Source organism: Rhincodon typus, unplaced genomic scaffold (genome assembly GCF_021869965.1).
Source record: "Rhincodon typus isolate 14 unplaced genomic scaffold, sRhiTyp1.1 hic_rhity00002644, whole genome shotgun sequence".
Taxonomy (NCBI): Eukaryota; Metazoa; Chordata; class Chondrichthyes; order Orectolobiformes; family Rhincodontidae; genus Rhincodon; species Rhincodon typus.
Window position 1 is genome coordinate 1 of NW_025968282.1, and position 24,130 is coordinate 24,130.

At 37.7% G+C, this 24,130-nt stretch overlaps 1 protein-coding gene across 1 annotated transcript; it reads left to right on the forward strand.

Moving 5' to 3' along the window:
* The first annotated feature begins 3,247 nt into the window (after positions 1-3,247).
* LOC125480945 (protein phosphatase 1 regulatory subunit 12B-like) lies at positions 3,248-23,465 on the forward strand. The gene is made up of 6 exons (XM_048593311.1): positions 3,248-3,817; positions 16,394-16,410; positions 17,252-17,399; positions 21,686-21,790; positions 21,909-21,959; positions 23,394-23,465. Exons 1-6 carry the CDS (start codon positions 3,716-3,718, stop codon positions 23,448-23,450), a joined length of 480 nt encoding a protein of 159 aa, XP_048449268.1. The 5' UTR covers positions 3,248-3,715; the 3' UTR covers positions 23,451-23,465.
* The last annotated feature ends 665 nt before the right edge of the window (positions 23,466-24,130 follow it).

A 24,130-nucleotide genomic window follows, 5' to 3' on the forward strand; every position in this document is an offset into this window, starting at 1 on the left:
ATCTTTTCAGAATTGTTGGTGTATAAATACTTTGCTTCGAGGAAAAGATTGAGTTTAACAGGTATGCGAACAGGTCTTATCATAAGAAACAGTGAATTAATAAGGGATATTGAGATGCATCATTTCTGGAGTATGAATCATCTCATGCATAATCTAAGTGGTGAAAGTTTGAAAACTATTGTTTTTGATGAAGCAATGATTTTGTTTCCTTTCTTTCAAAACTGGACTTTATAGCCTACTTAAATCTGAAGCTCTTTCCAAATTTGACCATACTACATTCATCTTACGAAGCTGCAGTCTTTTGCTCTGTTTTTTTCAGTTTAAGAAAGATGAAAGACCAGTCAGTTTAACTTCAGTGGTGGGGAAGCTTCGAGAAACAATTATTTCCCAATAGAATCATGTGGAAGAAGTTGGGTTGACTACGAAGAGACAGCATAGATTTCTGTAGGGAAAATATTGTTTAACTAACTTGCTGGAGTCTTTTTGAAGAGATAACAAAGGGTGGACAAAGATTATGTTGTTGATTATTGTGTACAAGAACTTCCAGAAACTGTTCAGTGCAGTGACGCATTGACAGAATTGTGGAAAAAGAATAGAGCTTAATGAAATAAAAGGGACAGTAGCAAAGTGATAACAAAATTGGGAGTAACAGGAAACCAAGTCATGGTCAATGGATCTTTTTGAAGCTAGAGGAAGATGTTTAGTCGAGCTCCCCAGGGGTGGGTATTAGGATCCTTGCTTTTCCTGCTATATATTCATGATCTAGATCTTGTTGTACAGGGACAATTTCAAAGTTTGGTTACTTCACTGCAATCCAGGCATCATCCTGGTAAATTCTCTTTTGCAGTCTGTCCAAAGCCTCCACATCCTTCCCATTGTGAGCAGCCCTGGTTGTCACACGATGCTCCAAATGTGGCCTAATTAAAGTTTGATACAGTTGCAATATGACATACCACCTTTTATCCTCTGTCCCAACTGATGAAGGCAAGCATGCCATATGCCTTGTTTACCACCTGATTCATTTGTTTGGCCACTTTCAGGGAACTATGACTTTGCACTCCAAGATCTCTCTGTATTTCGATGTTCCTAAGATAGCTACCATTTACTGTATATTTTCTTGTTGCTTTTGATCTCTCAAAATGCATCACCTCAGAAGTTGGAGGTAATGCTTTTGGGTATGAAGAGTATTGAAAGATATAAATTAAGCTTTGCAATCCTAAAGCAAGTGCAGGAGCAGAGTGACCTAGGTGTTTTGTGTCCAAGTCATTTGAATATGGTAAGACAGGTGTTGAGAGCAGTTAATGTGCGGTATCCTGGGCTTTATTAATGGGTGCATGGAGCACAGAAGCAAAGAGGTTATGCTGAACTTGTATACAACACTTGTTAGACCTCAGCTTGTGTGCAGTTCTGGGTCCCACACTTTACAAGGATGGTTTCAGAGATGAGAGGTTTCAGTTACAAGCATAATTTGAAGAAGTTGGGATTGTTCTCCTCAGAGAAAAGAAACCTAAGAGGAAATCTGATAACCGGTTTCAAAAATTAAGAAGCTTAGGTAGCGTAAATAAGGAGAAACTGTTTCCATTCGTAAAAGGACCAGGAAGTCATGATGTTTATTTGGGGAGTTAATGTGGGATGATGAGCCAAATAACCGCCTCTGTGCTGTAACATTTCTGTGATTCTGTTGTGCACTTAACTTTTGTTCAATTCTAACTTGCTGCATTTTAAAATCAATTTTTTTTCAATGTAAATATCACTTTATTTTACTGAAAATTATATCATCTTTCAATACTCTTCACACCTAAATGCATCACCTCAAACATCTGAGAACATAGAACAGTACAGCACAGTACGAGTTCTTTGGCCCACAGTGTTGTGCCAACCTAGTTTCCTACTCAAAGATCAAACTAACCTGCATACCCTTCATTTTATTACCATCCATGTACCTATCCAAGAGTCGCTTAAATGTCCCTGATGTATCTGACTCCACTATCGCCGCTGGTAGCGCATTCCATGGACCCACCACTCTCTGTGTAAACAACCCGCCTCTGGCATCTCCCCAATACCTTCCTCCAATCATCTCAAAACTTTGCCCCCTCATAATTGTCATTTTTGCCCTGGGAAAAAGTCTCTGGCTATCCACTCTATCCATGCCTCTCATCATCTTGTACACCTCTATCAAGTCACCTCTCATCCTTCTTTGCTCCAATGAGAAAAGCCCTAGCTCCCTCAACCTTTCCTCATAAGACTTGCCCTCCAGTCCAGGCAGCATCCTGGTAAATCTCCTCTGCACCCTCTCTAAACCTTCCACATCCTTCCTATAATGAGGCAACAAAAACTAAACACAATATTCCAAGGGTGCCCTAACCAGGGTTTTATAGAGCTGCAGCATAACCTTGCGACTCTTAAACTCAATTCCCCTGCCAATGAAAGCCAGTACACCATACGCCTTCTTAACAACCCTATCAACTTGGGTGGCAACTTGAGGGATATGTGGACGGTGATGCATTTTGAGAGATCAAACGCAACAGGAAAGTATACGTTACCAGTTACAGTGGAACTGTGCTGAGGACAAAACTAAAGATTATTATTTTGGGGTCATTTGCCGTCCCTGCTTTTAAAGAATATATAACGTTCAATCTGTGAATAATCCTAATAGTTAGTACTAATATAATCTAACTACGAATCCAATCTAATACCTTACCAAAAGAATTGTCCAGAATGCAAATTTTGTAAAATTCCACTCTGCTTTTCACTGTGGTTGTTGTTAAACCAAGTAGTCTCTTCGTGATGAGAAAAAAGCAGAAGTTATGTTGGAAAAAAGTATTTATAGCCAAAGTTTCAACTAAAGTACCCAGTTGAAATAAATAATCTAATGTCTGTATCATGAAACTATTGACATAGACCACTTAGTTATACCAAGTAGTTCATTGTTTCCTAATGAAGTTTGTTTTATTGAGAGATTGGTTTAAATAGAATGATGGGCAGGTCATTCCAAAAGTGAATTTGTGATGTTGTTCTATGTTATGTAAATCCAAGAATTTCTATGTTCTGAAGTACTGGCTTCCTTGTTAAATCCAGATGTCTGATAAAGAATTTTTAAGGAGTTTCTTCCTCAGAGGAAAAAAAACACTAATTCCCAGCTGAAAGCGAATGATGCCTTTGGCTTCATTCCAGCATTCCTGTTCAAGTCAGAAAAAAATTGAAATGCCAAAAGAAAGCAGTGCGTGAAGCAGGCCAGCTAAGGCAATGAGAACAAAACAAAACTTATCTGTATTAATACATCATCAAGAAGTGCTCCACCCCTTGAACTGTACAAAGTTTCAAAATGAACGATCATGTTTTGATGACTATCTCATTTTCGTCTTATGATGCAGTTCAGGTAAATTGAAAACCGCTTTGTTGCAGCTGTGGTGTTTTGAAAGACTCCTTTGGGATTTATTTGATGCCTTCATCTGTTTCTTTTTAAATGTGCTGAGCTCTTGATCCAGCTAAACAAGAACAAATCTCAGCTTGAAGACCAACAATTCGTCTAACAGCTCTATTTTCATTTTGCCTGTCAATCTGCACTTTTGTAAAGCAAATCTCAACAATTGCAGCTTTGGACACGGAAAATCAGTTCTGAAGGCAACGTGTTTGAACATAGAAAAAATCTTGCTCGGAAAAGTAAATATAGTACAGTATCCATCAGTTCTTGAACTCTTTGGATTTGGTAACTATGTCAGCGCTGTATTCTAGGAATAAGGATCTGATGAGGAACAAGAAACCGCAGCAAGAGACACCACCTTGTTCACCTTCACCCACAAGCAAGACATTCAGAGTAAGAAAATCACTGACTTTAATTTTAATGCTGTGATATGGTATTAAAAGAGGCCTAACAACAATGCAGCAAGTAGTGTGGTTTGTAGGTGGTAGGATTTTTTAAATCCTGACACATGGAATGCATGTAGAAGCTTGAAAATAGTCAGTTTTCTATTTGAGAGTTAAACCAAACAGTTTTGTGTTTTTGAGTGTTTTAGAAAACAACAAAATATGAATTGAGATCTCATTTTGAAGTCAAATGTACATTCAAGAAAAAAAACTTGACTGAAACTTTCTCTCCCTCTGATTAACTCTGTTGTTACAATTCCTAATTTTGACTATTGGACTGAATGATTTAGAAGAATACAAGTAGTAGCAATTGTGATAGTCAAATGTATTTTTTTGTATGCTTCCCAGTTTTTTTTTTAAAGTGCAACTTGCATTGCTCTGTTTAATGTTGCATTGAAAAGTTGAACTCATGTTTCCATCTGTTTTTAGCAGTGGCATATATGTATGCCCCAGGCTCTTAATCAGCATATTAAGTGTATAGCACGATGGCTAATAGGGTGAAAAAGCCAATAGTGATGTTTTATTATTGTTTAATAGCAGTCTTAACTAGCTTCAGTTTATCCCAAATCTGATTGTGTGGTCTCTTTAAGTATACACAGGAACAGTTTGTGGGAGGTTATTGTGGAAGTCCTTTGTAATTAGCAACAGCTGTTGTGGAGCAGATATTCTGCAGTTTAATGTGCATGGAAAAATGGAGTTTGTGGCCCAGGCAAAACTTGCCAAACAGACACAGCCTGGAATACCAACTCGGTCTGAAAGAAATCTTGATTAAAAGGAAGGGAAATTATTGCAGCAACTGTACATTAATTTTATCAAGGATGTTTGAAGAAAATTTTTCATCTTCATGGAAACTGTACTTTGTCAAATCAAGGGATTTTGATGCGTTACACCCAATTGATAATTCCATGTTGCCTTTAGTTATTGTATAATTTCATTCTTTACAGATGCGGATGATGGCATTGTTTATGAATTGAAGTTCAAAGTATCTTTGATATTCAAGGGATGCCGCGTGCACTAAACGTGCCAATTTTAAAACAATCATCTGACAAAGAATTACATTTCAGACACCACTAAAACGTGGTGTCGATCATTAGCCAAAATAAAATTAGAGATTTTGTGGCCACCAACTGCCTTGAGGTGCACAAACTAAGTGGCAGTCCCATTTGTATGAAAATGGATTGTGAATGTTGGAGGGTCGCTTATTCAAGATGATCATTGTAGCCAGGCGCAGTACCTTTTCATCCAGATGGTAATCATGAGCATGAGAGTAGGTAACTCAGATATAAATAGAATCAAATCTGATGTTTGTGTTAGTTCTCTGGCACACCACCTTCCACTTCTTCCCACTTAATTAACTATTTCTTCCTTTCTTTCCCTCCATTCTACACCCTTACAATGGATTACAGTCCATACAGTGGAATTACTATTTTTTAAAAATTTAGTTTTAAATGAAGAAATATATGATTAATTAAAGTCTTCTATACTCAACAATTTTTAAATTAAACTTTGGTATTTTATGAATTCAATGTAGAATTATTAATATTGGTGCAGCTCATTTATCCACTGTAATAAATTTGGTAAATATAATAATGAGCACACAGAACTATTCAATTCTATTGTTAAGTCAGAAGTAAGGCAATTTAAACATTATAATCACATTCACATGTTGAAGTTTTCACTTAAGTCAATGACCAGCTTTGACTTCGGCTTCTCTTCAGATTTAACTGTTGTATGCAGCAATCATAAGTGATGCCATTATGTGGCTCATTTATATAACTAAGAGATGCTGTTTCTAATATGTACCATAAAGGAGCCTTAACATTAAAAATACTGAGTAGATAATGGTCAGTTGGACGTATTCACGTACTGGGCAGTAATGAAAGTGGAGGAGAATAACGAAATGCTTTTGTACTACTTTGGCCCTGCAACTTGTTTCCCATTCTGCCAAGTCAAATTGCAGAAATAATTGTCACTAGCTGAATCAGACTTGTCAAAGCATATTTTTGAGATAGAAAGTCTCCAGTGAAAATTGGTAATTTCCTAACACCATAGATTTAAAAATAATTACTAAAGTTGTCTTTTCTTAATTGACAATTTAAATTAGACAAGTCCAGACATAAAAAGGGAGAGAGTGGATAAATTTGTTATCAGTGCTGTCCATATTTGGCCCTCTCTCAAGGTATAAAAGAAATCTGTTATAGAAAAGTAAGGATTTCCGTTTTGCTCACTTATTCTTCTCACTCCCTCTGTGGAATTTGCAACTTGACACAAAAGCCAGAGATATGTTGTTAAGATGAGTGCTGAAAGATATTATTTTAAGGACATTAAAAAAACAGTAAGTTTGAATTGCTTTGGCTATTCGGATTCCCCTGCCAATGTTATCCTTTCTTATTTGTGGAGTGGCCTATTTTAGGTCATCAGATTTTGGGGCAAGTTTTCTGCTGATTATTTGACTTGGAGTTTTGATTTAATACAAATTGATTGTTGTGCTCAAGTGGGTGACCAGCATTAACAATAGCTTTGGTAACAGTTGGAGCAATATGGATGAATGCACAATGGTGTGCTTATTGTCTGTGTACTGCAGCATTTTTAGCAGATTTATACATGTTTGCAAAACACAAAAATAAAGGTTTTTTTTTTAAAAATTAATTGTATATATGAAGTTGTTCTGTATAATAATAGTAATTAGTCCATTTAAAATAAATGGGTTTTATTTTTCAAATTAGCAGTTAAGAGCTTTTGTATGAATGTATTCATGGTCAAAATTGCAGTGCAATTTTATGGCTGCCTTGTTGGAACATCTCCTTCAGTTTCTTACTCCTAATTCCTCATCACCAAAATAGACAACATTCTTAGTCAGCCAATGACACCACATTTCAGTCAATTCAGAATGTCTGTGCAGAAACTGTATGGGTATTATGTTGGTGGGTCTCCAACTAGAATGAACTGAGTTGTTCTTTAATGAGTCTTTTCTGCTATATGAGGGCACGTTGCATTGGTCTTTACCTAGGGCAGCTATGGGACAACACAGTTGTTCGAGTAGAGGAGTGTACCTTTCTGAATCACTTGAAGCCTGTCTTAATAGTTCAGCCAAGTATCAAAATTTACAATTTTTATTGAGAATTATGACATTGTGCTCTAATTACCAAATAAAGGAGCTTTAGCTTTAGACTAAACTGATTAGGATTTTTTTTTAAGAAAAGCTTTGCAAATCTAAGTTTATTAAGAAAAAGGCCTTTATAGTTTGATCCAAACTGACTAAAGAACCCACTTTGATTAGATTTTCTCTGTGTAAAAATACCATAAATGAGTGAATTTAGTGAAAATACATGTTGAAAAATACTCTTGAAATATGTTACCAACTTGTAGTGGAAGAAATTATTTGAAAATGCGTCCAGTTAAAAAAAAGGACCTTGCCATATCCTCAACTCAGCCCAAAATACATTACAATCAAGAAATAAAAGTATAATCAATATTGTCTAGGTTAACAGTGGAACTAGTTTGCACATAGATCTCAAAAGGAGCTGGATTTGTTGAATGGTTAGCAAGGAAACAGTGTTGTGCGGAGCATGAGGAGGAATCCCTGCTTCGTATGGTCTCTTGCAGTTGAAGCTTTGAGGTCCAGTTCAACAACCAAACGGGGTCTCAGTTTTACATTTCAATCTGTTTGATTGTTGAACTGGACCTCAAAGCTTCAACTGCAAGAGACCATACGAATCTCGGATTCCTCCTCATGCACTGCACAACACTGTTTCCTCACTAACCATACAACAGATACAGCTCCTTTTGAGATCTACATACAAATTGATGTCTTTTGATATATTAATTTTTAATTTCTGTAATTAAATTTAATTGTAGAAAATTAAATTAATGCAAACAAAATATGCTTGGCATCTATTGCATTTAAAAGGTTGGGTCCATTTTGTAATAAGATCTTAACAGTTAGAAAGACAAGATCATTAAACAGTGAGTGGGATTAGTTAGCTAAAGAACTGGAGACATTATGTCTGCAATACTTGCAGTTTAGAGTCGTGCAGAGAGATTTTTGTTTTATGAGTTAGAGTTGCATTGGTTTAAAAATATTCATTGAAGACTGAAAGGCTGTGAAAGAAATTGCAAATTAGGGCTCATTAATCACAAGGCCAGTTTCAGGATGACCCAGAGCAGGCTACTTAGTTATGGAGATGGATCGGACTTAAAGTGAAACCAAAGAACATTCCTATCTAGATATTTACTGAGAGTGCTAGTTGCACTTTAAATCTTATGTTGTTTGTAATTCACTGACAGAAGATAACCAAAGTAATTGACAGCAAAAAACAAAGTAATTGATAGATATACAGTATAGTGAGCAGAGTTTGAAAAAAAAACACTTCAGTGGAAAAAATCCTTCTGGTGTAATCTTAGTATATAAAATCGGCTGTTCTGATTTCTTCTAACCTAACTTGATTGTAAGAGCGTCATAGTTTAGTATTACAGCAAAACAAATGTTGATTCTTGTGTTTCACATTAGAAGTTGAAATAAACAAACAGCAATTAATACGTTTAAGTGTTTGAAATGCTCCAGAAATGTTGGTAAATTTTAAAAATTTGCGATTGACTTCTGCCTGGTGCTTCACTGGTTTTAATCAACTGCTGAAATTTGTTCACACTTAGTACTGTTGTTCTAAGTAGAATTTTCCTCTCTTTTACAAATAACTTTGCCCCAAAAGGTTATTTTTCCACACTGTTCATTTTTTCCTTTATCAGGCTAGGATCTTCAGGTGTTGTTCTTACTTTCTACAAATGCCTTTCTATTCTTACTGTCTCAGATGGATTCTGGGGGAAACTTAATTAGCACACATAAAACAAAGGAATATAAGGATTTGTTGATGAGGTCAGATGGAAAGGGATGGGTGGAGACTTGTGTGAGACATAAACACTGCATGAATCTTCTAGGTTGAATGACCTGTTTTTGTGCTGTATAAGTGCTTTTGCTCATTGTTTTTCAAACTATCATTACTTCCCATGACCTGGGCATACTAAAGGAAGAAGTAAGAGGAAAAAGTAGTGACATTTATTCTGAGAATGTTAATTGAGTTTAATTTTTGCAGTATATTAAAACTATTGGGTATGCTGCTCATCACAATAAGCTCTTACATTTTAGGATCTTTATGTTGAAGCTTCTTCACTTTTCTTTCTTGTTACAATAATCCAACCACCTCGCCACATCACTATCAACCGACCAACACTATTCCCCTTCCCATCTTTGACTTCAACCGTCTTTCTTAGACGTAATGAGTATTCAGACGGGAAAAAATAACAAGTTGCTGGAAAAACACGGCATCTGTGGAGAGAAAGCAGAGTCAGTGTTTCAGGACCAGTGATCCTTCTTCAGAACTGCTAGTAACTAGGAAGAGGTTAATATATTTGCTAAAGAAAGGGTGGGGGAGGGTAAAGGGGTAAATGATAAGTGGAGATGGAGCCCAGAAGGGGAGAAAAACAGGCAGAAGAAAAGAATGAGTGAAGGTCAGCCTGAGAGAATGAATAACTGCTAATAGGGATCATTAATAGTTGACAATGGGTTGTTTGTGGGAGCAACCCACGTGATGACAAGGCCTGGTGTGGGTTGTAAGGACACGGGAGAAGATATGTAGGCTGTAAAATTATTGAACTCAATATTGAGTTCAGAAGGCTGCAGAGACCCCAAGAAGAAAGTGAGGTGCTGTTCTTCCAGCTTGGCTGAACTTCACTGCAGCAAGCCTGAGAGATATTGGCCAGGGAACATCATGTGTCAAAGTGGCAGGTAAATGGAAGTTCAGGGTCATTTTTGCAGACAAAACGGAGGTGTCCTGCAAAGCAGTCACCCAGTCTGCAATTTGTTTCCCCAATGTAGAGACCACAAGTATACGACTCAGCCAGCGGATCTTAAATTTACAGTTTGTCCCTGCAAGTAATTGACAAAGCCGAAACTTTCTGTTCTGTTGTAATCTTGTACTATTTTGAATTGTATTTTGTGAATGCTTTCGTACTTTTCTGGTGTACTTTTCTTCTTTTGTGTATTGTTTAGAAGTAAAGTTCAGGAAATTGAATTTTTTTTAGGCACAAGAGAATATGCCTAATTTATGGTATTTGTTATTGGCTTGCCTTCAAATAATTAAATCTATTTAAACTGAAACAGAAGTTGCTGGAAAAGCCCAGCAGGTCTGGCAGCATCTATGAAGAAAAATCAGAATTAATGCTTCGGGTCCAGCAGTGAGTTCTCTATGCTGAATTCAGGTCAACGAATTCTGAGCAAGGGTCACCAGACCTGAAACATTAACTCTGATTTTTCTTCACAGATGCTGCCAGACCTGCTGAGCTTTTCCAGCAACTTCTGTTTTTGTTCCTGATTTACAGCATCTGCAGTTCTTTCAGTTTTTATATCTATTTAAGCATCACTGATGAAAGACCAAGAATTGGTGCACAGAAAACTGTTATTTCTAACTTAGCTGCAAATGAAAGACTAAATTCACAGTACTAAGATGCCTCTTGTGAAGTAATCTTGGAGGATCACTGATACAAATCCTTTAAATCCTGTTTATTGAGTAGTGTCTGTATTTACTGATGTGAATAAGCTTTTGTTAGAAACAGGAAACAGATTTTATGGAAATATAACTTTCTGCAAGAGACAATAGACTGGCATTAGTGTTTTCTATTGTAAGTTGCTGATGTGAAACTTGTTACAGAAATGCCTTATCAAAATTTGTTTTGAAATAAACTGTATAAAGCTAATTCAAAAGAAGTATCTGTCACGGGAGATACCAGTGTACCAAATTAATTAAAGTCTGAATTATAGAAAATTGGCCTTGTATAGTTATGTGTATTTTATATACTCTGAGTTAGATCACAGGAGTGAAGGGTAGAATGTGCTGATAGTGAAAATTATCAGAGCAAGTAATTTACTTTATAATTTGAATTCAAGTTGTTGTTAAAGTGAAATACCTTTCAGCACAACTTCCATATTGTTCTGAATTTCTCTGAATTGCTGTGGTTCCTTCTGTGCATGAGTTGTATCTTTTAGTGGTAGAAGTTTAAATCTTAATTAGTGTTCTGAATTTTTTTTTTACAAAACAAAATACTGCAGATGTTGGAACTCTGAAATAAAACAGAACACAGAAATACTCAGCAGGTCGAGCAGCATCTGTGGAAAGAAACAGTGTTAACCTCCATTATGAATTAATTTCCATCAGAACAGCTGATGGTGGAAGCATTTAACATCCTGACCATTTCCCGAATTTACTGCCTGTTTATGGATATATCAGTATAATATCTTTACACTGACTGATTCTGAAGCCAGCTATAGTACTTTGCTCAGATTTTATCATACTGCTAGACCTTTAGATGCCTTGTGGTAAATGCAAACTTTGAACTGGAGTAAACCATAGCAAACAGTACAAGGGCGGAGATGGCAGTGGTATGCTCCTCCTGCCAGATGTGAGAAATCAGGGAGCAGTCTAGTGTCCCTCACAACTACATCTGCAGGAATTGTGACCAGCTACAGCTCCTCACAGTCTGCGTGGTTCAGTTGGACAGCAGTTGGACATGCTACGGTGCATACAGGGGGCAGAGAGAGTGATAGACACTAGCTTTAGGGACGTGGTCACACCACAGGTCCAGATAGATAGATGGGCGACTGCCAGGAGAGGGAGGCATGTAGTGCAGGAATCCCTTGGATTAGTGTAAAATTTCAGCACAACATCGTGGGCCAAAGGGCCTGTACTGTGCTGTACTGTTCTATATTCTATATTCCCTTCTCAAACAGGTATACATTTTGGATACTATTGAGGGGTGGGGGGGATAACCTCTTAAGAGATAGTACAAGCAGCGGCCAGACCTGTGGCACCACGACTGCTCTACAGCAGAACCAGGATGGGGCAAAGTCCTGGTGAGCAATAGTAGCAGGTGACTCGATAGCCGGGGGCACAGACAGGCGTTTCTGTGGCTGTGAACAACATTCTAGGATGATGTGTTGCCTTCCTAGTGCCAGGGTCCTGGATGTCTGAGTGGGTACAGGACATCCTGAAACGGGAGGCAAAAACAGGTAGAAGTCATTGTCCACATTGGCATAAATGACATGGGTAGGAAGAAGGGAGAGATCCTGCGAAGATAATTCAGGGAGTTAGGTAGGGAGCTAAAAAGCAAGACCAGCAGGTAGTAATCTCAGGATTACTACCTGTGCCATGGGCTTGGAACAGAGAGAGTATTGTTGAGCATGTGGGTACAGAGCTGGTGTCAGACGGTGGGCTTTAGATATATGGCTCATTAGGATGTCTTCTGGGGAAGGTGGGACCTGTTCAAGAAGGACGGGTTGCATGTCAACTGGATGAGCACCAGTATCCTGGGTGGGAGGTTTGCTAGAGGTCTTCAGAAGGGTTTAAACTAGTGTGGCAGGGGCTTGGGAACCAGAACAAAAGGCCAGTAAGTGCAGGGACTGGGGACAAAAGAGACTGAGATATGCTTAGTGCAGAATAATAGCAGGCAGAAGGAAGTCAGAGGGTTCAGGGACTGGAAGTCTGGAGTGCATTTACTTTAAAGCAAGAAATATAACCAGTAAGGCAGATGAACTAAGAGCATGGATTAATGTATAGAATTATGACGTTATTGCCATTACGGAGACATGGTTAAAGGAGGGACAGGACTGGCAGCTTAACATTCCAGGATTTCACTGTTTTAGAAGGGACAGAAAGGGAAACAAAAAGGGGTGGGCGTTTTTGCATTGCTGATTAGGGATAACATCACAGCTGTGTTGGGGGAGGACGCATCAAAGGGATCTTGCAGTGGCATTACGGGTGGAGCTCAGGAATAGAACAGGTGAAATCGCAATGTTGGTAGTTGTCTGGTGTGAAAAAAGCAGGGTAGTTGTGGGGGGTGACTTCAACTTTCCTCTTATTGACTAGGACCTTCTTAGAGCCAGGAGCTTGGATGGAGACCAATTTGTTAGATGTGTCCAGGAGAACTTTTTGAGACAGTATATTGACATTCCAACCATAGAGGAGGCCATGCCAGACTTGGTATTAGGGAATGAGCCAAGACAAGTGATCGATGTTTCGACAAGAGAGGATTTTGGACTTAGTGACCATAACTCCATAAAATTTTGAGTAGTCATGGACAAGGACAAGAGTGGCCCTAGGGTGAGGGTGCTTAATTGGGCAAGGGCCAATTATATCCAAATTAGGCAGGAACTGGGGAATGTGAATTGGGAGCAGTTATTAGAGGGCAAATCTACGTCTGGCGTGTAGGAGACTTTTAAAGACCAGTTGATTTAAAGTGTAGGACATGCATGTCCCTGCAAAACGGAAGGATAGGAATGGCAGGATTCAGGAACCATGGATGACAAGGGAAATTGTAAGCTTAGCCGAAAGGAAAAAGGAAGCATGCAATAGGTCTAGGCAGCTACAAAGTGACAAAGCCCTTGAAGAGTATAGAGAAATTAGGAAGGAACTTAAATGCGGAATTAGGGAAGGCTAAAAGGAGCCATGAAATGTCTTTAGCAAACAGGGTCAAGGCGAATTCCAAGGCTTTTTATGCATATATTAGAAGATGGAGAATAGCAAGGGAAAGAGAAGGCCCACTCAAGGACAAAGGAGGGAGGTTGCATGTGGAGTCACTGGAAGAGGGAGAGATCCTTAATGACTGCTTTGAATCGGTATTCACCAAGGAGAAGGACATGACTGATGTTGAGCTTAGGCAAGAGTGTGTGAATACTCTATCGAATGTCAATAAGGAGGAAGTTTTGGGTATCCTAAATTGCATTAAGGTAGAATAGTTCCCAGGGCCAGATGAGATCTATCCCAGGTTACTGCAAGAGGCAAGGGAAGAAATAGCTGGGGCATTAGCAGATATATTCACATTCTCCTTGACCACAGTCAAGGTTTCAGAGAACTGGAGATTATCCATTGTTGTTCCCTTGTTTAAGAAAGGAAGCAGGGATAATCCAGGGAATTATAGGCCATTGTACCTAACGTCTGTGGTCGGGAGGCTCTCGAAGAAGATACTGAGGAACGAGATATATGCACATCTGGGAGAAAATGGACTAGTTAGTGATAGACAGCATGGTCTTGTATGGGGAATATCATGTCTCACCAAGATGATTGAAATTTTGAAGAGGTGACAAAGACAACTGATGAGCGAACAGCTGTGGATGTGGTTTATCTGGACTTTACTAAGGCATTTGGTAAAGTCCCACATGGCACATAGGTACAAAAACTGAAACCACATGGGATTCGGGGTGGGCTGGCTACATGGATACAAGACTGGCTTGGTCATAGAAGACAGAGGATAGCGGTGGAAGGATGGAGAATGGAGACCGGTAACTAGTGGTATTCCACAGGGATCAGTCTCAGGTCTGCTGTTGTTCGCAATATATATAAATGATCTGGATGAAAATGTGGGTGGTCTGATTAGTAAGTTTGTAGATGGCATGAATATTGGTGGAGTTGTTGATAGTGCCAACGATTGTGACAGGATGCAACAGGATATAAATTGGTGACTTGGGCACAGAAATGGCAGATGGAGTTTAATCCAGACAAGTGCAAGATGATGCATTTTGGAGGATCAAACTTAGGTGTGAATTATACCGTTATGGCAGAACCCATAGGAACATTAACATACAGACGGATCTGGGCATGCAGGTCCACAGTTCCCTAAAAGTGGCAACACAGGTGGCCAAACTAATTAAGAAGGCATATGACACACTTGCCTTCACCGGCCAGGGCATGGAGCACAAGAGTTCGCAAACCATTTTGCAGCTATACAAAACCCTTGTTAGGCCACATTTGGAGTATTGTGAGCCGTTTTGGTCGCCACACTACCAGAAGGACATGGAAGCTTTGGAGAGAGTGCAGCGAAGGTTTACCAGGATGTTGCCCAGTTACAAGGGCATTGGCTATGAGGAAAGGTTAAAAAGACAAGGATTGTTTTCACTGGAAAGACAGCGGCTAAGAGGAGATTTGATAGAGGTCTACAAAATTATGAGAGGCATAGATAGAATGGATAGTCAGAGGCTTTTTCCCAGGGTTGAAGTTTCAATTACAAGGGGACACGTGTTCAAGGCGAGAGGGGGAAAGTTTAAGGGAAATGTGCGAGGTAAGTTTTTCCACGCAGAATGTGGTAGGAGCCGAGATCGCACTGTTAGAAGAGGTGGTGGAAGCAGGCATGTTGGCAACATTTAAGAGGCATCTTGATGGCTACATGAATAGGGAGGGAATAGAGGGATACGGACCAAATAAGGACGAAGTTTTTTTTTTAGTTTAGTTTGGGCATGATCGGCACAGGCTTGGAGGGCTGAAAGGCCTGTTCCTCTGCTGTACTTCTCTTATTCTTTGTTCTTTTTGTACAAATTCAAAATTACAATGTAGCAAATTAAAATTAAGTACCTTCAACAATAACTACAGAAGTCATGTGTATAATTTAACTATTGTCATTTACATGGTATTTTCGTGGAAGACCCCATATTAGTGTAAAAGCATTGTAACAGTGCGTGACTTATTCTGTAACCCATTGACTTTCTGTTTGCAATAATAACTAATGGTTTGTAGCTCCTGTCTGGTAATACAGAGGTCAGTATTCTTTCTATGAAAACAGTATGGACTGGAGAATTGTTTTGACAGCAGTGAGTTATCTGTGCTAAATTTTGTCTTCATATGAGAACCTTGGCTGCAGTAGGCTTCATTACTGTGATTGCTATATTTTTCTATAGAGCACATATATTTTCAGTGGAGTTTGTATGTTTGTGGTTGAGTGGGCAACTCTACACTTTCTTCTCTATGCCAAGGGGGCCAACTGTACTGCACTTGCAAAAAAATTAACGGAACTAACTTGTTCTCACTTGGTCTGTGTGGCTTAGTTATTTTATAAGCCAATGAAGATATTTTGAATTTTTGCTTAAATACAAAACAAGGTAATTTTACAGTGAAACATGATCAGAATTTGATAAACAATTGAAATTAATATAAACTATTATTACAAAGAAAGAGGAAACAAATGTTTTTGCTGAAAGTTGTCTCTAGCTTCATATTGTTTCTATCTCCCAGCTGAGAGATTGTATTTTATTTTGAGTTGATGCTGTGTTTAGACCTGTGGCATTAAAAGATAAGTGATGGTAACTTAACCAATTCATTCCCTGGCTGGCATCACCATGCCTGTTCGTCCAGGCAAAAAACTGTAAAATTTGTTTCTGGCTGAGAGTCTATTCCCAGAACATATCCAGAAGGGCAAGCTTGCAAACAGTGATCTATCAGGCGCATCGTCAAGGCAGCTGTTTTTTGACCAAAAGATACAGCAGGAAAGATCTCAGTAAACTGCATCAGTAGCAAATAAATGGAAGGTGCCATTTCTCCAGGATAATATTGCACATTTTTATAATATATCTTGTAAGCACAGACTGAAACTGTTCTCTTGCATACAATGTTTAAATACAATCCAAAATTACTAGCCTGGATTCCACAATATGTTGTTCATCAGTACTCAGCAATGTCCTAAAAGGCTTTTTTTTTCTCTTATTTTTCAGCATGATCGAATCAGCAGGTAAGAACCTTGTCATACTGTGTGGCCCAAAACTACATCTGTGTTCATTAAATAAAATAGCTTAATTTTTTTATTATTCACTTTTGTATATGTGTATAAATAATGTTTTAGTTATCTACTTTTTATTGGATGATTTGACAAATAATTTTTGGGATCTGTTTTAAAAAGATGCTATGTTATTTAAAGAATTGTTGCGTAATTGGTCACAGTATCTTTATAGCTAATTTAAAATTTTTCAGTATGGTCTGTTAGTAAAATACTTGACAAGGTCCATGCCTCAGGTCTATACAAAATCAAAGTTTAGAACTCCAGTGTGGGGGAGTAGGGCTAAGTTCGAAGAGGTCTTCCATTTAAGATAGATTAAGAATTTCTTAGAGGATTGCTAGTGTGTGGAATTCTCTGGCCAAGCCATGGAGAATGAGTTGTTGAATATATTCAAGACTGAGTCACACCAATCTTTTTGACCTGCAAGGTAATTGAGGATTATTGGAAAGTGAAAGAGGGCAGGATTTGATCAGCCACGATTTATTAAATGGCAGAGCAGAGTTGCGAGCTTGTGGCCTACTCTTGTTGCTATTTATATTCTTAATTGCTCTTGCACCTTCTTAATTGGACTGATGTTATATTTTGTTTTATTACAGAGAAACATGTTGGAACATTTTGTAATATTAGAACTTTATTGACCATTTTCGGAATCTGTTATCGGTTCTGAAATGCTGCAATCATAGCATTACTTAATGTAGACATTTGATTTACGACTGCATTAATACAAAGTTGGTTAGTGGCTGCATTTTGTGTGTTCCAATATGTAACATCATTTAATTGCAGCTTTTATGTTTAGGTTGGATTCAGGATCATCAAATTCCTCATCAGCTGACAGTTACAGTGATCGTTTGTTAAGTCGAACCAGTTCGTACACACGCAGGGAGAATCGATTGTCATCCCTTAGTAAAGTAGAACAGGAAGACAGTGTAAAGGATTACAAGAAGGTAGGTGATTTTTCTTTGGATTAGGGTGTGAGTTGATGTCAGATTCATAATGATTTGTAGATTCTTGGATATGTATTTGGACAGCCTAATATGAAAAAAAATGTTTATCTTCATTTTGGCCTTGCACTTTATCCTCTTGCTCATTCCTATGCAGAAGCTGTATCTTATCCTTTCCAGATCCGACTCCACCTTCTTTTTGTGAAGTTGAATTTTGTAGTAAGAATACAATATTCTACAAGTCGAGGTATTCCCTACTTAAAATAATTGAAAGACTACAAAATTGCATCTTGCTCAAAATTCCTGAATTATCCTTTTACAGTGTACGGTTTACTCACAGCAAAACCAAATTAATGGGAAGACGTTGATGTTGGGGACATGTCCTCGTTCAGTCCTTTTAATGTGTCCTTGTTTATACATACTAAAGCATGCACTATAATAGGGAAATCTGTTTTATCGTAAAATTTGTTAAAACTCAGAAACTCTCAGGCACAATGCTTCGTAATTAATGATGTAATGAATAAGGAAGCAGAATGTGGAGTTGTATTTGGTCAGTGAAAAACCTTGGTTAGTGTGAGGTTCCAATCCATGTTGTTTTTAATTTTGCAGTGTCTCAATTTTGGAAGTATCTTTTGCTTTATTCTGAATTCATTTTGAGAATGCTTTATGTGGTGACCTGTGAGATTCCCTGCATGCTTTTTGTTAAAATCCGATGTTACTTTATAATTATGCCAGTAGTTTTGCTGCAAGGCTTGGAAGACGTCTCATTTTAAATTGAAGCTTTGATGCTGACAGACAGCATTTTCTCCATTGTAACTCATTTAAAAATGACCAAATATGACTTGAATTGTACCAGAGGAAAAACATCCTGAGTTTCACCCATGTGACTCCTGGTCAGGAATAAATCTGAAAATAAAACCTGAAAGAACTGCGGATGCTGTAAATCAGGAACAAAAACAGAAGGTGCTCGAAAAGCTCAGCAGGTCTGGCAGCACCTGTAAATAAAAAAAAAAAAAATTACAGGTAACGTTTTGGGTCCTCAAAGTTCTGAGGAAGGGTCACTAGACCCGAAACATTAACTGTGATTTTTTTTCTTCACAGATGCTGCCAGACCTGCTGAGCTTTTTGAGCAACTTCTGTTTTTGTTCATAAACCTGAAAATATCGTGACTGTTTGGGAGCCAATTTTTGGAAGGTCAAATTCTGACTATGGACCAGAGAGATGTTCATTTTTGTTCTAGATTTAAAGGTCTGGGAATGGAAATTTAGGTCTATACTTTAAACCAAATCCTAGAGGTAAATGTTAACATTACCCACTATTGTATCGTGTATAATTTTAAGTATATTAACAGTATCCTTTAAAACAAACTGAAGGAATAAAACTATGAGGATCTTTTCCAAAACAGTTCAGTAATAATTTGAGTGGCTGTATCATCTGAAAATTGAGAATCTTTATAGAAGCCTGCAAGTAATTTACAACATTTATTTTGCTGCACAAGTATACATATGTACAGTTTCAATCACTTTGTGGTTTGTGCTAGCTCCATCTTAAATGTAATTGCTCCTTTAATTCTATATAAAGTAACGAGTCGATCTGCTGAGTATTCCATTTGTAAACGGATATAAATCACCCAAATTGACTTGCGGTTTAGTGGAAGAAGTGCTCTTTTCAGAAAACTTAAAATAGGCGTGGTCCTTAACAATCCATTCAAATACTGAGCAGTTCTTCTCTTACAATGTTGCTATGAAATACCCAATCAACTATATATCCTGGCAAAAAAACTTGAATCTACCCAGGCATTGAATAAAATGGACATTGACAAGAAAGTTAGGAAAATAGGTCTATGTGGCCAACAAGTAGTTACTCAACATTTTGAAAACAAGGTTTCGTTTTCCAGCCAAGTGTCATACAACAAGGTGAGATTCTCACCAGTGAGCAGCGAGAGTCCTATCTGCATGTATTATTATTCATTGACATCTCGTTATTACCTAATCTAACATCATTAATATGGAGTTTCTGAATCAATTTCCTGCCAATTAAAACTGGATGGCTACAATTCCTCAATGTGAAGGTCAGAATGAATACCTGTCTAGGGCAAATAACATGAACTGTGCAGGGCAGCCCTGGACTGCAAATGCTTGACTTAGTGCACAGGAGCCTTTTAAATATGGTGCCTGGTATCCTGAGATATCCTGGTAGTGGTGACTATTTCTGCCTGTGACAAGTGGGAGAATACAACAAGTGGGGCACAAAAACAAAATTGCTGGAAAAGCTCAACAGGTCTGGCAGCATCTGTGAAGGAAAAAACAGTTAACGTTTCAGGTCCGGTGACCTTTCCTCAGAACCAGTGGGGCACAATAGTGGCATGGTATGTAGGTAATGAGGCGAGTTTGGGAAGGTAGCATGAGAAACCTAGGCCTTGCAGAGAGAAACTTTCCATGAAACTCACCAAAATGGACACAGCCAATTTCTGTTAAGAGTCCCCCAGTATCTTTGCCTATTCTTTTCATTTAAAATGTGCATGTTTTATCTTTCCATTTGTAATCTTCCATGTTTTTCTATCCCTCTTTCCTTCCTGTATGCAAGCCACGAGGTCTTCCTGCCATGAGTTTTTTTGCAAGCTAACTTTGAATATTTGAACATTATCTCAGCACAGATTGAGTATTTCTATATAAAGACACAGTTTTGTCAAAGTTTGCTTTATTTTGCATGCATCAGGGCATTTTGCAAGGATATCAATTCAAGGGGAAAAGCAACATTTATACTGATGGATGCAAGACAAAAGGCTTCAACAGAATGTTTTATCATTTGAGCAAAGCTGTAATGTAGATTGTGAAAAGTAATGATCCCTGTGCTGATGCCTGTAGCACACCATTTCTTACCTCATTCTCCTCATTCTGTCTTGAGAGCAGATAGCATTCCATTCTACCCCAGGCTCCATATTCTGACATCATTCATCATTCTGTTTCCAGGTATCTTATGAGAAATCAGATAAATTACACCTACTCCATTACCATTGTCTACACAGACTCCCATTCCTTTTGAAAATCCATACAAGCATTTGGCATAGTTTCTCAATGTTCTTCGATTATCCTTTACGAAAAATTTCTTTTGTTTTACCACTAGTGTTCAGCTTACTGGTCTATAACATTTGTTGTCCCTTTCTTAAATATAGGAGTTATATGTTTTTGATCTCCAGTATTCTGGTACAACTTATTTTTCCTGTGCAGTATTGCCTCTGGTTTCTCTACTCTAGATTCTTGTAAATTAATTAAATGCTGTCTGTCTGGACCAAGAGTTTTATCCTGAATTTGATTAATTTATTCGATATATTCCTTTTTATAATTTTAAGTGCCTTTATCTCATTATTCATCTCATTATTCAGTGTCATGTTGATCTGTTCTATTCCCTGGTTCAAAAAAAAGGTCAGGCTGCCATAGTCCTAGCGGAGCCACAGTACTGCTCTCATTAGAGAGAAACAACTGGTGGTGAGTTTAGCCTTGGTGTCAGCAGACCTAAGATGAGGGAGAGGTTGAGAAGGAGAGTCCTTCATGGTAACCTCAGCTGGCACGGGAATTGAATCCATACTTCTGGTTCTCCAGCCAATTGTGCTTTATGTGCTTTTTTCTGAACTCTCAGTTGTCTGTTTAGTCTTTATTCGTGCATAGAGTCCTAGAGTGCTTAATTAATTCTTTTAGTGGAACGTGTATTCCCGCACTGTGAACACTTTAATTACAATGTTTCCTAATGCTGTTCTTCATGGTTTTTTGTCAAAATGTTGCCTTCTCAGCCCATCAAAATCAGCTTTTCTGCTATCTGTGAACTTAGTTTTCATTGTACTTAGTTTCTTCTCTATCATTAGCTTTACAACAGAGATCCAGTTCCTGTCAATAAAGTCAGACAGTCGGACAATTTATGTGCCAGGAAGATTGCAGGCATGGTTTTTTTGAGTATGCAAGCTGTTTAATTCGAAGCCATAATTCACTTTCTATATTTTTACTAGATAGGATAGACTTATGCCCCATACTCACCAGTGAATGTTTTCTGAAAGTAGCAAAGTTTTTAAATTAAAACCTGCACTAATAATAGGCTGGGTGGGGTAAGTTCTTCCCATTAAAAGTAGCAATTCCAATTTATTACCTTTGAAATAACTACAGCTGCAAACTTTGTGTTTTTAAAGAACATGCAATTTAAAATGCTGTTAAAGTACTGTGTATGTGAATAAAATTTGCTGCTTGTGTTAAAATTTGGAATATATGGCTGTTTTAATCATTGATTTTGTTTTACAGTTATATGAAGAGGCCTTGACTGAAAATGAGAAACTTAAAGCCAAACTGCAGGAGGCACAGCTGGAGCTCACTGAAGTAAAAACACAGCTGGAGAAAGCTACACAGGTTCCGAGAGATTACAAGAGATTTTCATGAAGTTGTATTTTTCACTTTAACTCCTATGGTGTGGAAAATTTCTGTTCATAATTTAGCACCAACTAACGTTGACACTTGTGCATTTCAGAAACAAGACCGGATTTCTGATAAGTCTTCAATGCTGGAGATGGAAAAAAGGGTATGTTTTGTTATCCCCCACCCCAATCATCACCATAAATTTCTAAGCATTGAATTACCTGGACAAAAACCTGTTCATTACTAGATAGTTTATCAGCAGTTTAAATTTCCAATTGAAACTGTTCACCAAATACTTTAAGTCATTCTTTATAATGGTAATGACAATAGCTATTTAGGTGAGGTCTAAGAAAAGCTTTATTGTATTTGATTAAAAACCAGGTTACCAATCACTTCTGCAGTCTATCAAAACTCAGTAAGCTTTTTAATGAGCATGACAAAGGTAACTGCATGAATGATTCCCACATCTCCCTTATTGTGTTATGACCATGTGAGGAGGGGTGACTCAGTTTACCTCTATCTAACACCCCATATGGGTCGCGGGAAAGATTTTAAATTCTCTTCATGCAGGTATATAATTCTTCAAATAAAACATATTATGGTCAAAATTAAACCAAGTACAAGGTTTACTTAAATGAAAGAAAGAGGAAGTTCATTCCATACTAACCCAAGAGAAATAATAAGTCATGATGTCAAATACCATGTAAACAGAAGTATAAAGTTTAAAAAGGGAATGGTATCCAGCACAAAAAGGAAGATCAAAAATGGGCAGTTGAAAAGTTGTTGTAGTCCATGAAATTTTAAATATTAATCTGACACCACAATTGTTTAATTGTTTTTTCCTCAGCCACAGCAAAATTTGTAGATATCTTTCAATTCTCCATCAATAGATTTTTCTCCATTTTGCTTTGTCACCAGACATTGTTCTTCAGGAAGCTTAAGAGAATCAGCGAGAGAGAGCATAAGCCATCTAGTTAGGCTGTGATGAATCCATTCTCTTCTCTCTGTTCTGTAAGATGTTGCCTGAAATACCGTTCCCCTTTAAATTCCTTTTCTTTGGTTTCATTTTATTTTTCAGATTGATTGATATTGATCCCAATATATGAAACATTCAGAAGTAAAAAGGATGTATAGACCTGAGTGATTGGTTTCAATGTCATCACTCATTTGAATGAGTGCACTGATATTTGCACCTCACCACTCAGGGTGTTATTACAAAAGTTAAAGTTGTAATCAAAGTATTTTATTGCACCTGCCTAATGGACTTAGGTTAACAAAATCTGACCAGATTTCTGTAATTAATGTGAACTTCTGTCAACTTGTATCCATTAGATTGAGAAAATTTATGTACTTGTTGAAGGCCCACAAAATTATGGACTTGAAGGTCACAAAGCAAGTAGGGGTCATGCATTTCTGGACTTCATTACCTTCTGAATGCTATCTGACTAAACCTATCACGATTAATTAATTTTCTAAAGTTGTATATTGGCTTCAAGAGCAGTGAAAAACTTGGAACAAAACACGCACTTAGAAGTTACAGCTGGCGACGCTCGTCCGTTTTTGGTATTTTAATGTGGGTATAATTGGTCTTTGACAGGAAAAACGTGCTTTGGAAAGGAAGGTTTCTGAAATGGAGGAAGAGCTAAAGGTATGATTGTTGTTTTATTTCTTCATTATACAAACATGAATTGCAGATTCTGTAAATAAACATGGATCCTGTAAATAAACCCTGTGAACAAAAATTATGGGAAGTGCATGCTTTAATATTGATGGCAAGTGTTCATTATGCACTTTTACCTCCTAAGGTGTAAATCTGACTTTTTTTAACCTAGGTTCCTGAAAATTATGGTTTTCCCATTTAATCTGATGGAATTTCTCCATCCACTGTCATTATATGGATAAAACCACTCTAACAGGAAAATCACTTGAATAATTCCTTCACTCTTCCATTGCAGGTCAATAACGGGTAGAATTACTATTCCCAACTCAAAACCCAGAAATAAATATCCATTTATGAGCAATGAATCAGAAATAAAGCTATTAACTGTTTTTGACTGTTCTTGGTGCTCTTCAACTGAGTACTATCATGATTTGAGAAAGGTCATTAACTTTTAAAAAGAAATTCAACCACCCAGTTATTAACAGAGAAATTACAAGATTTCACATTTTACGCACTACTTCTACTGCACACCTATTAAACAAAGCATGTGTTTTTTTTCCAAATCAGGATCATGAGGGTTCTTTAATTTATCTTAAGTCCAAACCATAGTTTCCGTTGCTCTTTGGAATCCCCTTTTGACGCTCCTCAGCTTCACAGACCAACATTTAACTTCC